Source organism: Mobula hypostoma, chromosome 10 (assembly GCF_963921235.1).
Source record: "Mobula hypostoma chromosome 10, sMobHyp1.1, whole genome shotgun sequence".
Classification (NCBI taxonomy): Eukaryota; Metazoa; Chordata; class Chondrichthyes; order Myliobatiformes; family Myliobatidae; genus Mobula; species Mobula hypostoma.
The window spans coordinates 111,663,938-111,680,473 of NC_086106.1; the positions used below are offsets into that span (position 1 = coordinate 111,663,938).

The following is a 16,536-nucleotide window of genomic DNA, read 5'->3' on the forward strand; positions in this document are numbered from 1 at the left end:
TAAAAAACCTTCCTCTAATATCCCCTTTGAACTTCCCACCCCTTACCCTAAATTCATGTCCTCTTGTATTGAGCAGTGGTGCTCTGGGGAAAAGGCGCTGGCAATCCACTCTATCTATTCCTCTTAATATCTTGTACACCTCTATCATGTCTCCTCTCATCCTCCTTCTCTCCAAAGAGTAAAGCCCTAGCTCCCTTAATCTCTGATCATAATGCATACTCTCTAAACCAGGCACCATCCTGGTAAATCTCCTTTGAACCCTTTCCAATGCTTCCACATCCTTCCTATAGTGAGGCGACCAGAACTGGACACAGTACTCCAAGTAATGATAAGAATATTTATTTGCCTTGCCAGTGACATTCCTATCCCAAAAAATCAATAAATAAAATATGTCCTAAAGAAACCTAACCTGTGGATATTGTCATTCCAAATAAATGGGCATCCCAGAGCAGTTGCTTCAGGCTAAATTAACAGCAGGAAGACAGAAGCCCATTCCAGCTGGAAATAGATAGACCGGCCAATGGAGTTTTGGGCTCAAGATGTTTCTGTTTGTAAATTCAGAGATTTGGCAATTAATAATGTAATTTAATCCATTGGCCCTAATCTAGGGTCTTTCAATGTATAACATTCGTCTGCTCCATGGACAATTAAAATTATGAGAGGGTTTTGAGGCTAACTTTTAGGTCCCATTTTGGTTTGATTATTGAGTCTGGCAAGAATTGGACTGATTCAGATAGAAATCTAGGCTACCAACAGAGAGCCACTGCAAAAATAGGGATCAGAAGTGATAAGCTAAATAGTAATCCCCCATTTTGATCCCATCCTTATCTGAAGGAAGGGAGCTATTATCTCCTCTAAAATCCCTTAAGACTATTTGGAAAGACCAACGCGTAACCTTTTGACCATCATTTGTACTTTTAAAAGCAATTATTGTCCCTTGGAAATACCCCAATTGAGACCTGATGTCCAGAGTGTCAAGGATGTCCAATCAAATAAAGACAAAGTGCATTCTATTAACTCCACAGGCATTTGCAAAATGTATCTTTGAGAAAGTTTTTCACCAGTTCAATGCAATATCAGAAATCCTGAGTTAATGGCAGAGAGGGAAAAGGGGAAGGATTGTATATCACTTTGAATTATTTGTTTTAGACCATAAGACCATAAGGCTTAGGAACAGAATTAGGCCACTTGGTCTATTGAATCTGTTTCCCCGTGTGATCACAGCTGACCCATTCAACTCCATTCTCTTGCGTTCTCACCATACCTTCTCACACCCTGTCCTACCAGGAACCTATCAACCTCCACCTTAAATACACCCAATGACCTGGCCTCCACAGCCACCTGTGGCAATGAATTCCACAGGTTCACCACTCTCTGGTTAAAGAAATTCCTGCTCATCTCCTTTCAAAATGGACATCCTTCTATTTTGAGGTTGTACCCTCTGGTCCTAGATTCCCCCACTGTAGGAAACATTCGCTCCACATCCATTCTGCCTTGGCCTTTCAACATTTGATAGGTTTCAATGAGATCCATATCATTTCTTGAAATTCCAGTGAGTACAGGCCAAGAGTCATCAAGCGCTCCTCATATGATAAGCCTTTCAATCCTGGAATAATTTTCGTGAACTTCCTCTGATGAGGGGCCCAAAACTGCTCATAATACTCCAAGTGAGGTCTCACCAGTGCCTTATAAAGCCTCAACATTACACTTTGTCAAAAGCCTTCTGAAAATCCAAGTACACAACAAACGCTGATTCACCTTTGTCAATCCTGCTTGTTATTTCCTCAAAGAATTCCAACAGATTGGTCAGGCAAGATTTTCCCTTAAAGAAACCATGCTGACTATGACCTATTTTATCGTGTGCCTCCAAGTACCCTGAGACCTCATCCTTAATAATCGACTGTAACACCTTCCCAACCACTGAGCTCAGACTAACTGGCTTATAGTTTCCTTCCTTCTGCTTCTCTCCTTTTTTGAAGAGTGGAGTGACACTTGCAATTTTTCAATCCTCTGGAACAATGACAGAACCTAATGATTTTAAAAGATCATTACTAATGCCTCCACAATCTTTTCAGCTACCTCTTTGAGAATCCTCAGGAGTAGTCCATCTGGACGACGTGACTTATCTACCTTCAGATCTTTGAGCTTCCCGAGCACCTTCTCCCTAGTAATAGCAACTGCCATCACTTCTGCCCCCTGACTCTCTCGAACTTCTGGCTTACTGTTAGTGTTTGCCACAGTGAAGACTAATGGAAAATACTAATTCAGTTCATCTGACATTTTCTTGTCCCCAATTACTATCCCTGCAGTATCATTTTCCAGCGGTCCAATATCTGCTCTTGCCTCCCTTTTACTCTTTATACTGTATATCATATCTGAAAAGACCTTTTGTATCCTCTTTGATATTATTAGCTAGTTTACCTTCATATCTCATCTTTTCCTTCCTTATGGCTTTTATAGTTACCTTTAGTTGGTTTTTAACAGCTTCCCAATCCTCAGACTTCCCACTTATTTCTGCTCTATTATATGTCCTCTCTTTGGCTTTTTATGTTGGCTTTGACTCCTCTCGTTAGCCACAGTTATGTCATCTTGCATTTAGAATACTTTTCCCTCTTTGGGATGTATATATCTGGTGCCTTCCGAATTGCTTCCAGAAACTACACCCATTGCTGCTCTGCCATCATCCCTGCCAGTGTTTTTTTTTCAGTCAATTTTGGCCAACTCCTCTCTCGTGCCTCAGTAGTTCCCTTTATTCCACTGCAATACAGATACATTTGACTTTGGCTTCTCCTTCTCAATTTTCAGGGTGAATTTTATCATTATTATTACTTTATTGTTGTCAAACAATTGATACTAGAGTGTACGATCATCACAGTGATATTTGATTCTGCGCTTCGCACTCCCTGGAGTACAAATCGATAGTAAATAGTAAAAATTTAAATTATAAATCGTAAATAGAAAATAGAAAAGGGAAAGTAAGGTAGTGCAAAAAAAACCGAGAGGCAGGTCCGGATATTTGGAGGGTACGGCCCAGATCCGGTCAGGATCCGTTCAGCAATCTTATCACAGTTGGAAAGAAGCTGTTCCCAAATCTGGCCGTATGAGTCTTCAAGCTCCCGAGCCTTCTCCCAGAGGGAAGAGGGACGAAAATTGTGTTGACTGGGTGGGTCGTGTCGTGTCATTTTAAGATTACTGCCTCCTAAGGGTTCCTTTACCTTAAGCTCCCTAATCAAATCCAATTCATTACACAACACCCAGTCCAGAATAGCTGATCTCCAAGTGGGCTAGTCTAAAAAGCCATCTTGCAGTCATTCTCCAAATTTCCTCTCTTGAGATCGAGCACCAAATTAATTTTCCCAATTCACCTGCATATTGAAACTCCCCCATGATTATTTTAACATTGCCTATTTGACGTGCATTTTCTATCTTCCGCTGTAATTTGTAGCCCACATCCGTGCTACTGTTCAAAGGTCTGTATATAACTCCCATCAAAGTCTTTATGCCCTTGCAGTTCCTTAACTATACCCACAAGGACTCTACATCTTCCAGTCCTATTCATCTCTTTCTAAGGATTTTACTTCAATTTTTTTTACCAACAAAGTCACCACCCCTCCCCTGGGTACCCTTCTGTCCTTTTGATACAAAGTGTATCCTTGGATGTTAAGCTCCCAGCTATGATCTTCTTTGAGCCACAACTTAGTGATGCTTCCAACATCTTACCTGCCAATCATTAACTGTGCTGCAAGGTCATCTACTTTATTCTGTATACTGCGTGCATTTGAATATAACACCTTCAGTAGGTATTCATCACCATTTTTGATTTTGTCCCCACGTTGCATTGCAACTCATCCCACCGCCTGCAATTTTGCCTCATCATCTGCCTGTCCTTCCTGACAGTTCCACAACACGCTGCCTGTACTTGTATGGAAAGTGCCCCATACTCAGCCCCATCACATACACTCTCATCCCCTGCCAACTTAGTTTAAATGCTGCCTAGCAGCCCTTGGTAACCTTCCCACAAGGTATTGGTCCCCCTCAGAATCTAGTGTAACCTGTCCCTTTTGTAAAGGTAATTTCTTCCCCAATGACCCAGAAATCTGAAACCCTACCCATTGCACCAGTTCCTCAACCACGTTACTACTCTGGAGGTCCTGCTTTTCATCTTTCTACCTGGCTCCCTAAATTCTCTCTTCAGGACCTCCTCCCTTTTCCTACCTATGTAATATGTACCAAGGCTGCTCACCTTCTCCCTTTAGAATTCCGTAGACCTGATCCGAGATGTCTCTGACCCTGGCACCTGGGAGGCAACAAACTCTCTGGGTGTCTCTATCACGTCCACAGAATCTTGTCTGTAAAAGCATCTGACATTCATATTGTCTAGTACCAAAACCACATACAATGGTTGCATTCAGCTGAGGTCTGGGGAGGACGTATTTGCTATAAGTGAAGGAAATTCCAAGCAGAATTTCATTTTGTGTCAGACTACACATTTTTTTTTTGTCACTGTGCACACTTGGGAAAACTGAATGCTGATTCATTGACACCTCTGTCACACCCACAAGCCACACTATGATTTGTGTCACTTACCCCCTGTGACATAATGGCACAGCTAACAGAGCTGCTGTGTTACAGCTTCAGTGACATGGGTTTAATCCTGATCTCTGGTGTTGACATTGTGGAGTTTATACATTCTCCCTGTGACTACATGGGTTACTCCTGGGTGCTGTGGCTCCCTCCCATATTCCTGCAGCTTTGTAGACTAATTATTATTGTTGTTGTTCCTTTTCAGCCTTGTCGTGCATTGGGGGCCTTTTTTTTTGCCGTTTCGTTAGCAGTTATCTGTTTTTTACGAGACTGAGTCGCTAGCAAGGGACAGTCTGCAAGGGGCCAGCCAGATTCAAACCTGGGACCATTCGTCTCGAAGTCTGGTGCTGATACCACTACACCACCATCCGACATTGTAGGTCATTGTAAATTGTGCTTAGCTTGTAAGTGAGCTGATACGAATAAAAAAGGGACTATCATAGGATTCACTTAAATGGGTAGTTGTTGCTCAGCACAGACTGGTAAGCCAAAGGGCCCGCTTTCAACACTACGGCTATGATCTAGAGATTATTTCTCTACCTCCAGTCCAGCCTTTGGCAACTTTCCAATGAATCCCAAGCAATTTGTGATTCTTGCCCTGATGTTAATCTTCATAACTTCCAATCTTAATTATGATTTACTTTCTAAACAGGATAGAACTTACAATACAGAATGGGCTTGCTTTTGGGAATCGAGGTGCTGAGATGATGTTTGGGATGGAGAACATCTGTCAGAATGCCAGACTAGTGAGGGAATTGAATCCTTGGAGAGTAAGCCTGCTTGCTTTCCTTTCATCTGCCTACCATGCTTCCTTGAGCACTTCTCCCAGCCTACCAAACCACGTGTTAAACTACTATCAACTATTTCCTTTTTCCTTTTGTCCAATTTTGCTTTGCTACTCAAACTTCTACCAATTGAAACTGTTATTTACTGATTCAGTTTATAAACTTTTCAAAGACTATTTGACAACTATTCTTCCCATCTTGACCATCCCAGCTTTGATCTCTGATACTCACTGCGAAAAAGACTGATGATGGCAGATTGATTACCACTGGCCTTAACATCCCTGAATAGTAATGATAATTTCTGCTACAGTCACTATAATTTCTCTCAGTAGAAGATGTTGAGGTCAGAACTGTATATGGCACAAACTGTCCTCTGCTCATCTGAGAGTAATTATGATGAACTTAAGGAATCATTCCTCAGGATAAATCATCATCTTCAAAAGTTAAGAAAAGACAAAGGGGTTTAAAGCTACAGTATATCCACAACAACACTCCTATGTCACATTCTAAGCTCAGCATACATTAAGAAAGCTACAAAGCCATAAAGTTGTATCATGCGGAAACGTCTCTTTGGCCTACTATGACCATTTTACCTAGCTGTACTAATCACAGTAACCTACATTAGATCTGTGGCCTTCTAGGTCATAGTCTAACCTATCATCCTAAGACTAATCAGCCTCTTACTGACCTTAAGAGCTTTCAGGCATTCAACACTGCAGCCTTAGGTTAACTTAACTAACTCTACACCAGATCACAATAACACCGGTATCATGCTTCCAATTATAAAATCAAACCTGAGACACAAGGGATTCTGCCACACACACACACACACACACACACACACACACACACACACACACACACACATACACACACACACACAAAACACACAAAGGAACTCAGCAAGTCAGGTAGGATTTATGGAGGGAAACAACAGTTGAGAGCCTTAGCCTGAGATATTGACTGTTAATTTCCTTCCATTGATACTGCCTGGCCTGTTGAGTTCCTCCAGCATTTTGTGTGTGTTGCAGACTTTTACATGACTAATGAACAGTTTACCACTGTTTCTTGTTACCATTGCTTCCATCTGTTCAGGCGTTGCTCCTAACCTATCCCTACATTTCCACCCAATACTCATCGAATCTATTCACTATTTTGTACTTTAGAGAGTGAACAGGATCTACCCTAATTTTCAGTGGAGAGCTGGGAGTTGATTAGGATGGTTGCTCCACTGTTTCTTTCTTCATCACTGTCAGCTATGCATCCAATCGCTACTGGCCAAAATGCCAAGAGATTGAAAATGATTTTGCTTCCATGAATGGAAAACAATTTCTTTTCTTGCTTACCTGGAAATTTCCATTGTGATTGTTGAAAAGAGGGTCAAAGTTTCTGCCTGGATTTGGAATTTTTGGGATGATAATCACCTTAAACCTGCAAATAAAAAAATTAAAATGGACATTATCACACATTGCCCAGAGCAGACAATCAGACACTGAATAGGCAATGCCATTGTTAATTTTGATACCAAACTGATGGTCAAAATGCAACTATCCATATTTTTCAGTTGGGCTTACTAAATGACTCCAGTAGTAGAATATTTGATCCTGTAAGGGAGTGGAACAATTAAATTAACTGCAAAGCTACACATTTTCTTTTCTTGAGATAACATGCTTTGACCTAGATGATAAACTGTGACCAGTGCCAGCTATAACCTGTTTTTGAACTTCTTTTGAAGAACTGTGTAGTTATCCTAGCGTCCTGACGAAGGGTCTCGGCCTGTAACGTCGACTGTACCTCTTCCTAGAGATGCTGCCAGGCCTGCTGCGTTCCACCACCATTTTTTGTGTGTTGCTTGAATTCCCAGCATCTGCAGATTTCCTCGTGTTTCCTCTTGCTTTGTGCCTGGAGACCCACGCCATCCCAAAGTTCAAAGTAAATTTATTAACAAAGTTCTTATACAGTGTGCACCATGTGCAACCTTTCTTGCAGGCATTGACAGTAGAACAAAGAAATGCAATAGAATCAATGAAAAGCTGCGCTCAAAGACTGGCAAACAACCAGTATGCAAAAGAACACAAACTGTGCAAATAAATAAATAAGTACTGAGAATGTGAATCCTTTAAAGTGAGTCCATGGGTGATGTGTTGTGGTGAGTGAAGCTATCCACATTGATTCAGGAGCCTGATGGTTGAGGGATAATAACTATCTCTGAAACTGGTGGTGTGGGACTTAAGACTCCTGTACCTCCTTCCTGATGGCAGCAGTGAGAAGACAGCGTGCCTCTGGATGGTGTAAGCTCCTGATGCTGAATGCTGATTTTCCACAGCAGTGCTCTGTGTAGATGTGGTCAATAGTGGGGAAGGCTTTTCCTGTGATGGACTGGGTTGTGATGAGATTATTTTCCTTCTTTAACAGTCTCATGGAATCAGGGAGGATGCTTCCATTCTGGATTTGTTGATTCTGATGTATCTGGTGAGGCCAATGTGGGAACCACAAACTGAAGCATAACATTAATAAATAATCAATGTCATTATAATAGGTTATCTAGTTAATGTACAAACCAACCTCTATTATTTATTTATTTGTTTGTTTCTTTTGTGTGTTGGCAAAATTAATTTGCACATGTTGCTTGTCAGTCTTTGGAATGCGCAGTTTTTCACTGATTCTATTGTACTTCTTTGTTCTACTGTAAATGCCAGCAAGCAAATAAGTCTCAAGGAGGCATTTGGCAATATATATATATACACACTTTGATAATAAATTTAATTTGAACTTTGAACATCCTTTAGATGACAGCAAAGATTGTACTTCCAAACACAGTATCCTTGGCCACAACGATACTTGGAACATTCTGAGATTTTAAAAAAGGCACACAGCAGAAATTCAAATCTTTCTTTGAACTTTGAATTTTGTCTAGTTCAATTAGGTTTGCTTCACTGGAGTTGAGAAAATTTCTTTGAAAGTTAAATTCTGAAGGGTGCAAGATGATGCTGGTGAAACACAGCCATGCCCTACTGGCAGCAAACAAAACTACTAACTAATTAGTCACACTTTTTTCTGGACAATGATCACTGCAATCAATAGCCTGTAACTTCCCTTTTGGAGTTGAGCTTTTGAAATGGCCCTTACGGCCTGGCATCTTTGCAGTGTGAACTGAAGTCTCAAAGGTGCAGAACAGTTATGGTGTGGTATGTATAAGCTGAATCTAGGTGACGGGCCCTGGGTCAGAGAGCGAGGAATAAGCCAATGTTTGGCCATTGCTGGAGCAGACTGGGAGCCGATTCGAAATGGTAGACTACAAGTGAGGGGAGCCAAGGCAGGGCAGAGTCAAGGTGGCAGAGCCTAGGCTCGAGAGTGAGGAACGAGTGATGTTAGACCAAATGAAGTACCAGGCCAGATTGGAAAAGTTGGGCCGAAATGAGGTGATGTGGCCCAGGCTCAAGAGTGTATTGAAGAGGCAGGCCCAGGTCTGAGAGCAAGGAACGACCCGGTGTTTGGCCAGTTTAAGCATCAGGCCAGATTGTAAAGGTCAGTGTGTCAGGGCTGGAGGAGATGGACGGGCTAGCGTTCAACTCAGAGCTCAGAGAGATTTACTCATCTCCGCTCTGAACTGGGTCTGTGGCCTACAACTAACAGGCTCCTGGACCGGCTGCAGTAATGACTGGATTCATGGCTGTGAAATCACTTTCGTGAACTTTAGTACAGAATGCTTTCTCTTAATTTTTATTGTTTGCACGCTTTGCTTTTCGCACATTGGATGTTTGGCAGTCTTTTTTAATAGGTTCTATTGGGTTTCTTTGTTTTGCGGCTGCCTGTAAGGAGACGAATCTCAAGGTTGTATATAGTATACATACTTAGATAATAAATGTACTTTGAACTTTGAACTTAAACAACAGCATTTGGGCATGGTACTAAATATTGATCTCTCTTTCTGTAAATTGGCACATACTATATATAATTATTCTTAATATTGAATATGGAGTATTGAAAAAGAAGACATTCCTTCAAATACCCTGCAAAAACAAAACAATGGAAGACAATTTTCTACATTAATGATCGCAATTTGAAGGACTTCATTTTGTATAAAGTACTATGGGATATGCTTAGAGCAAAAAAGATAAAAATAAATTCTCTGCGAAACAGTGTGTGCAGGGAGCATCAAGCAGAATATTGGAATTGAAGAAAGACTTTGCCCAGAATCCAACCATTCACTTCAGCTGATGGAATACCAGATGGGTTGCATTAAGGAAAATCCAAGTCAATTTATTATGAAAGTGCAAAAGAAGACAAATTGTGCAAATGAAAAATAAATAAATAATATTGAGGTCATGATTTGTAGTCCTTGAAAGGAAGCCTGTAGGCTGTGGAATCAGTTTGGATTTGAGGTGAATGAAGTTATCCACACTGTTACAAAAGCCTGTGGTTTGAGGTGTAATAATTGTTACTGAACCTAGTGGTGTGTGACCCTCCTGTCTGCTAGTAGCAGTGAGTCAAGAGCATGGCCTGGATACAGGGAGTCCTTGATGATACATGCTGCTTCCTTCTTTGTAAATGTGATTAATGGTGGGGAGGGCTTTGCCCATGTTGAACTGGGCTGTATCCATCACTTTCTGTAGCTTCTTCTGTTCCTGACCACTGGTGTTTCCATACCAGGTCGTGATGCAACCAGTCAGGACTCTCTCCACTGTGCATCAAGAGAAGCTTGTCAAAATTTCAAATAGCATGCCAAATCTATGCAAATTTTTAACAAAGTAGAGGCTCTGTTGTGCCCTTTTTGTGATGGCACTTACATGCATGCATATACAATTGTGCCTAATATCTTACCTGGCTTTTCTAGTGCAAGACTTCTCTGCCGAAAATTTGCCTGAATGTTCCATAGAAGGAGTAACAGAACTGAATAAACATTCTATTGATCAAGATAATTATATACTGCAAATGCAAGGACAGATATCTGTGACACGAGAGATTCTGCAGTTGCTGGACGTTTAAAGTAACACATACAAAAGTCTGGAGGATCTCAACAGGTCAGGCAGCATTTACGGAAAGGAATAAACAGTTGACGTTTCGGGCTGAGACCCTTCATCAGATACTTGGGTGTCCTGCTGTTGTTTTAACTGAGAAGTACCGTACCGAGCAACCCCTTTGTTTGATTCACGCAGTTGTGACAGAAGGGAGGCAGCAATACCAGTTCCCAAATCTGACCGACAGGAAAGGATGAATGAGGCGAGAAAGAAAGCATAAAGTGAGAGGAAAAAGAGCAAAGTTCAAACAGACAAGAGTCGATGGAGATAAACCAAGAACTGAGCATGCTATGTTGGTGCCAGAATGTGTGGCAATACTTGCGGGCTGCCCTAGCACTTTCTTTGGTCTACTGGATGTTAACCCAAACTGTATTTTACGATGTACATGGGACAAATAAATCTGAATCTGAACATTGCTTATTTCTCCCCCTAGGAGTCTTCTCAGCATTAGAGTGGTGTGGCAGCGTTGCCACTAGCCTAACGCTGTTACAACCCCAGTGACCCAGACTCAATGCCTGCCACAGCCTGTAAAGGGTTTGTATATTCTCCCTGGTGACCACATGGGTTGCCTCCAAGAGCTCTTGTTTCCTCCCACATCCTAAGGATATATGGGTTAAGGTTGGTAGGATGTCAGCTCTGTAATAACTGCAACACTTGTGGACTGCCTCCAGCACACCCTTGGACTGTGTTGGGAGTTAACACAAAAACTATGCATTTCACTCTATGTTTCAATGTTCCAGTGTACATTCATTCATTCATTACGTGCCATGTCGTATGATGTTGGCGAAAATGAACTTTCCATGACTATGATTGTTCTTGTCAAATTTTGCTACAGAAGTGGCTTCCCATTCTGGGCAGTGTCTTTACAAGACAAGTGACCCTAGCCAGGACTTGTGATGTGCACCAGCTGCTCCCATGACTTCACCTGACCTTGATCGGCGGGGGGGCTAAGCAGGTGCTACATCTTGCCCAAAAACGACTTGCAGGCTACGGAGGGAAGGAACACCTTACACCTCCTTTGGTAGAGACATACCTCCATCTTCCTACCCAATGTACATGTGACAAATAAAGTAATCTTTAAATCTTTATCTTTGAAAGTTCATGTTTCTTCAGATTTTGGTCCCGACCAGTAGGATATTACTACATAGGCTCCTAGTCTGGTGTAACATCATCCCACCACTTGACCTCCCCTCAATCACATCAGAAAATTACATAGCTTTGATCCAAAGGAACTGTAGAGTCACGCCTATCTATTGAGCTTCACTGACTGTGTTTCTAAGAGCAGCCCTTCATAGAAATGGACCCTATGCCAGGTAAGGTGGCTATAATATTGTGTGCATTCTGTGGCCTATCGTGGAGCAGCATGCCCCTGATAATGTACAAGTAGCAGAGGAATGCAGCACAGCATGAGGTAGTATTTTATATGTATGCTAATCTTTGGGACCTTACCTTTCTATCCTTATGAGACAGATTACAAGTAAAATTAATACCGATAGGGAAACCACGGTGATGTAGGTTTTGAAAGTCTCTTTTGAATTTTCTGCAAGATAAAACAACGCATACTTTTCATTATTTCAGATTTTCTTTATAATTCTGTTATTATCTTTAAAATTCCCTGCCACCTACAATGCTTTAGCTCCATCCCTAAATAAGTATTTCGCCCCATTTGTTGATCACTATTTGATCGACTATACATTTCACCAGGAAACACGTTTTCTCCCTGTCTGTGTCTGTTCTGTATGCTAACAATTCTTACTGCCACACCATGTGAACATCTCACGTGAAATTAAGAAACTTTAGAAGGTGTATAGTACTAATTGAGAGTTCTGAATTGGTATCACTAATGCCACCTGCTGGTTTATCCAGTTGGGCAGGCTTTGGGAGATATTGGGAGATCTGAGCACTATTGTTAATGAAGGGATTTTTAGAACTGGGCCAGTGGACCTCTACCTACTCACAACAAACCCCCATCACCATGTGAGAATTATCTGCCTTGCCAGATTCACTCATTGAGAATCACCATGATGAACTGTCTTGGAATCTTGGATTTTGTTAAGTTGGTTCACACTATAATGAAATGAAGAGGAGCGCCTGGAATGATTTTTTTTGGAGGAGGGGTTTCTTTCAACTCATTTAGTACCATTCATTTAACCAGTAGATGGTGGGTTCAATTGTAACATTTAAGCGAAGTTTGAATAGGTACATGGATAAGAGAGGTGTGAAGGTCTATAGTCTGCGTGCAGGCAATTCTACGAGGCAAAAGATCAGGGTGGCACTGACTAGATGGGCTGAAAGTTCTGTCTATGTGCTGCAGTGCTCTTTGGCTCTAAAAGTTGCATACCTTTCCTCCCAACCATTCCAACTCCAAATAACACTTGCTATTGACTCCCAGCAGGTGGAAAGCCCACGTCATCAGAAGCAACTTTAGAATAGAACATCCTTAAGACACGTTTTATCAAGATCTTGTCAACGGTTTTACTTGCATGTTTAATTTACCTGTTTGGGTATCACTTTTACCCCAGTGAACAGGGAGGCTCCACTCACTCCACAGTTCAGTTGTGCCACAATACATGTTAATCTTGCTTCTCACTTGAAAGGTGTAGAACTTCTCTGGATCCACACTTGCCAAATTAAACTTTGTCTGTATCGTGACTGATGCTTTCTACATGGAGGAATCATGAAAAAGTGGAATGTAGTCAAATGTGATGATGAGTTTAATATCAAAATACAGAACTTAACAATGTGTTCTCAGTCTCAATGATGCAATTGCAATGGCTCCCCACATGGCTTTAGACCACCTGGACAACACAAACACCTACGTCAGGATGCTGTTCATCGACTATAGCTCAGCATTTAATATCATCATTCCCACAATCCCGATTGAGAAGTTGCAGAACCTGGGCCTCTGTACCTCCCTCTGCAATTGGATCCTTGACTTCCTAACCGGAACACCACAATCGGTGTGGTTTGGTGATGGCATCTCCTCCTCGCTGACGATCAACACTGGCGCACCTCAGGGGTGTGTGCTTAGCCCACTGCTCTACTCTCTATATACACATGACTGTGTGGCTAGGTGTAGCTCAAATACCATCTATAAATTTGCTGACAATACAACCATCTCAGGTGGTGACGAGAAGGCGTACAGGAGTGAGATATGCCAACTAGTGGAGTGGTACCACAGCAACAACCTGGCATAATGTCACTACGAGGAAAGAACTGATTGTGGACTTCAGGAAGGGTAAAATGAAGGGACACATACCAATCCTCATAGAGGGATCAGAAGTGGAGAGAGTGAGCAGTTTCAAGTTCCTGTGTGTCAAGATCTCTGAGGATCTAACCTGGTCCCAACATATCGATGTAGGTATAAAGAAGGCAAGACAGTGGCTTTACTTCATTAGGAGTTTGAAGAGATTTAGCATGTCAACCAATACAATCAAAAACTCCGATAGATGTACTGTGGAGAGCATTCTGACAGGCTGCATCACTGTCTGGTATGGTGGGGGGGGGGGGGGCGGGGAGCGGGGCTACTGCACAGGACTGAAAGAAGCTGCAGGGGGTTGTAAATCTAGTCAGCTCCATCGTGGGTACTAGCCTACAAAGTACCCAGAACATCTTCAGGGAGCGGTGTCTCAGAAAGGCAGCGTCCATTATTAAAGACCTCCAGCACCCAGAACATGCCCTTTTCTCACTGTTACCATCAGGTAGGAGTACAGAAGCCTGAAGGCACACACTCAGTGATTCAGGAACAGCTTCTTCCCCTCTGCCATCCGATTCCTCAATGGACATTGAACCCTTGGACACTACCTCACTTTTTTTAACATGCAGTATTTCTGGGTTTTTTTTGCACATTTTTAATCTATTCAATATAAGTATACTGTAATTGATTTACTTATTCATATATTATTATTTTTATTTTATTTTTTCTCTTCTATATTATGTATTGCATTGAATGGCTGCTGCTAAGTTAACAAATTTCACGTCGCATGCCAGTGATAATAAACCTGATTCTGATGTTATCAGTTATAGCCTGAAGACAAATGAGACTGCTGAAACCTAGGACAAAGAACAGAATGCTGGAAGAACTCAGCAAGTCAGGTAGCATCTGTGGAGGCAAAAAGTTAAAAGCTGATATTTAGGATCAAGATCCTACATCAGCTCTGGGATGGAAGAGGAAAGACTGCCAGTGTATAACCATAAGCGGGATGGAATGGAGAGATGATTGGTTAGTGCAAGGGATAGAAGCTGGTTGAATCAGGTGGGGATTGGATGATGGGCAGGGGGGATCAGGTGATTGAGGGGACTAGGAAAGGTGAAAAAAAGAAGTGGAAAATTAAGGTGGATGGACACAACACATAAAATGCTGGAAGGACTCATCAAGTCAGGCAACATGTATGGATGAAAATGGACAACTGATGTTTCAATTCGAGAACCTTCATCATGGATGCATGAGTGTGCATGGGGCAAGAACACTAGGGCAACATGGGAGTGAGTAGGGGAGCTGAAATTGTATGCAGTCAGGAACTCAAGATGCCCATCGCAAAGCACAGGGGCTCTGCAAAACAGATGCTTAGTTTATACTTGGTTTCAGTAAGTTAGAGAAGGCCACATTATTATCACGAAATGCAGAAAACGGTCAATGAGTGACCAGAAAACTATTCACTCATTAACTAGATACCCTGTTTACAGCTTAACTCCATGGCCACCCTAGTTTTACCCTATTGGAGACATCTTCCATCCCCTCTCTTTCCTGCAGCTTAACAAACTTCTTTTCTCTCCTTCAACACACATCAGAGTTGCTGGTGAACGCAGCAGGTCAACTTCAGATTGCGGCCTGGCCCAGACGCTAGCAGGCACGAATTTCAGATTGCAGCTGTCAGATCCATGCCTGCAATCGCCGTTTTTTTGACTTTGTCATGTTAAACAAAGATCGCAAGATCCTACATCTGCAGACCCCAGAGCCTGCTGGCCCGGGTGCTAGCAGGCATTGAACTTCAGATTGAAGCCTCTGCCATTGATCTCGCCGGCTCCAACACCTCAGGGTATATTGACCTGCTGCGTTCACCAGCAACCTTGATGTGTGTTGCTTGAATTTCCAGCATCTGCAGAATTCCTGGTGTTTGCGTCTTTTCTCTCCCTCCCAGGTCTAAGGCAAGGGCTTCTTTGTGAAACGTTCCCACAGTGACAGACTGACCTTCTAAGAAGTTCCAGAATTTTCTTTTATTTTAATTTCCAGCTCATACAGTTTTGTTTTTAATTTTCATTAAATCAGTCAAATTTTGTTTAATAACATTTATGTCACATACTTTAATGGCATTATGCAATGACAGGCTGCTGAAAGAAAGTTAATAATCAGGTGCTCCAAGTGAAATTGGGAAGCTGGATGTAGAATAAATCTCCCTTCACTCAAACTCAACGTTGGGAGTATTCTTACTTGCATTTTGAAAATAATCGGAAAATACTTCATTTTCTAAACCCTTATGACTGAGCAGATAATGATATTGTGGAAATGCATTGCCTTTGAGGATGAATGACACTTAGGGAAGTGATAAAATAGTATTGAGAACTACTGAAAACTCATTCAATCCATATGTGTTGTATAAGAAAATAGAAAACGCTACTGAAAATAGCACAAGGAAGTATGAAAAAAAAAACTATCATGAACAAGTGAAATGTTAAGATGGACAACCAGTTCAGACATATATAGATACAGATGTTCCTTTCAGTTTCATGGAGTAATGTGGTGATTCCAGGCAGAGAGACCAGGATATCAAGATCTTTCCCCAAGTCTTTTTTTTCCATGAAACAGCTTTAAACTGATATCATTTCAGTTGGAATAGGGACAAGATTTTCACACAGAGGGTGGTGGATATATGGAATGAGCTTCCACAGAAAGTGAGGGAGGCAGGAACAATGACAACATTTGAAAGACATTTGGACAGGTTCATACATGTATAGGAAAGTTACAAAGGCATATGACCAAAATAAGGCATATGGAACCAGCTTAGGAAGATATCTTGGTTGCCATGTACAAGCTGAGCCATAAGACTATAAGACATAAGAACATTCACCCATTGAATCAGCTCTGCCATTCCATCATGGCTGATTTATGTGCATTATCCTATAGCTCTATGTCTATTTTACCAGCT

General features: G+C 41.7%; 1 protein-coding gene and 1 long non-coding RNA gene across 5 annotated transcripts in view; one reads left to right on the forward strand and one right to left on the reverse strand.

Annotated features, from left to right (window-relative positions):
* The window catches only part of LOC134353119 (uncharacterized), a 47,377-nt gene that overhangs the window by 5,296 nt on the left and 25,545 nt on the right, over nucleotides 1-16,536 (forward strand). The window lies entirely within an intron of this gene.
* LOC134353118 (cytokine receptor common subunit gamma-like) overlaps nucleotides 1-16,536 on the reverse strand; it is a 55,367-nt gene that overhangs the window by 5,157 nt on the left and 33,674 nt on the right. For all 4 annotated transcript variants that reach the window (XM_063061046.1, XM_063061047.1, XM_063061048.1 and 1 more), the window contains exons 5-7: nucleotides 12,887-13,052; nucleotides 11,840-11,930; nucleotides 6,716-6,800 (exon numbers count right to left, since the gene is read on the reverse strand). In XM_063061046.1, coding sequence (XP_062917116.1) covers nucleotides 6,716-6,800; nucleotides 11,840-11,930; nucleotides 12,887-13,052 — 342 coding nt within the window. The remainder of the gene's footprint in view (nucleotides 1-6,715; nucleotides 6,801-11,839; nucleotides 11,931-12,886; nucleotides 13,053-16,536) is intronic.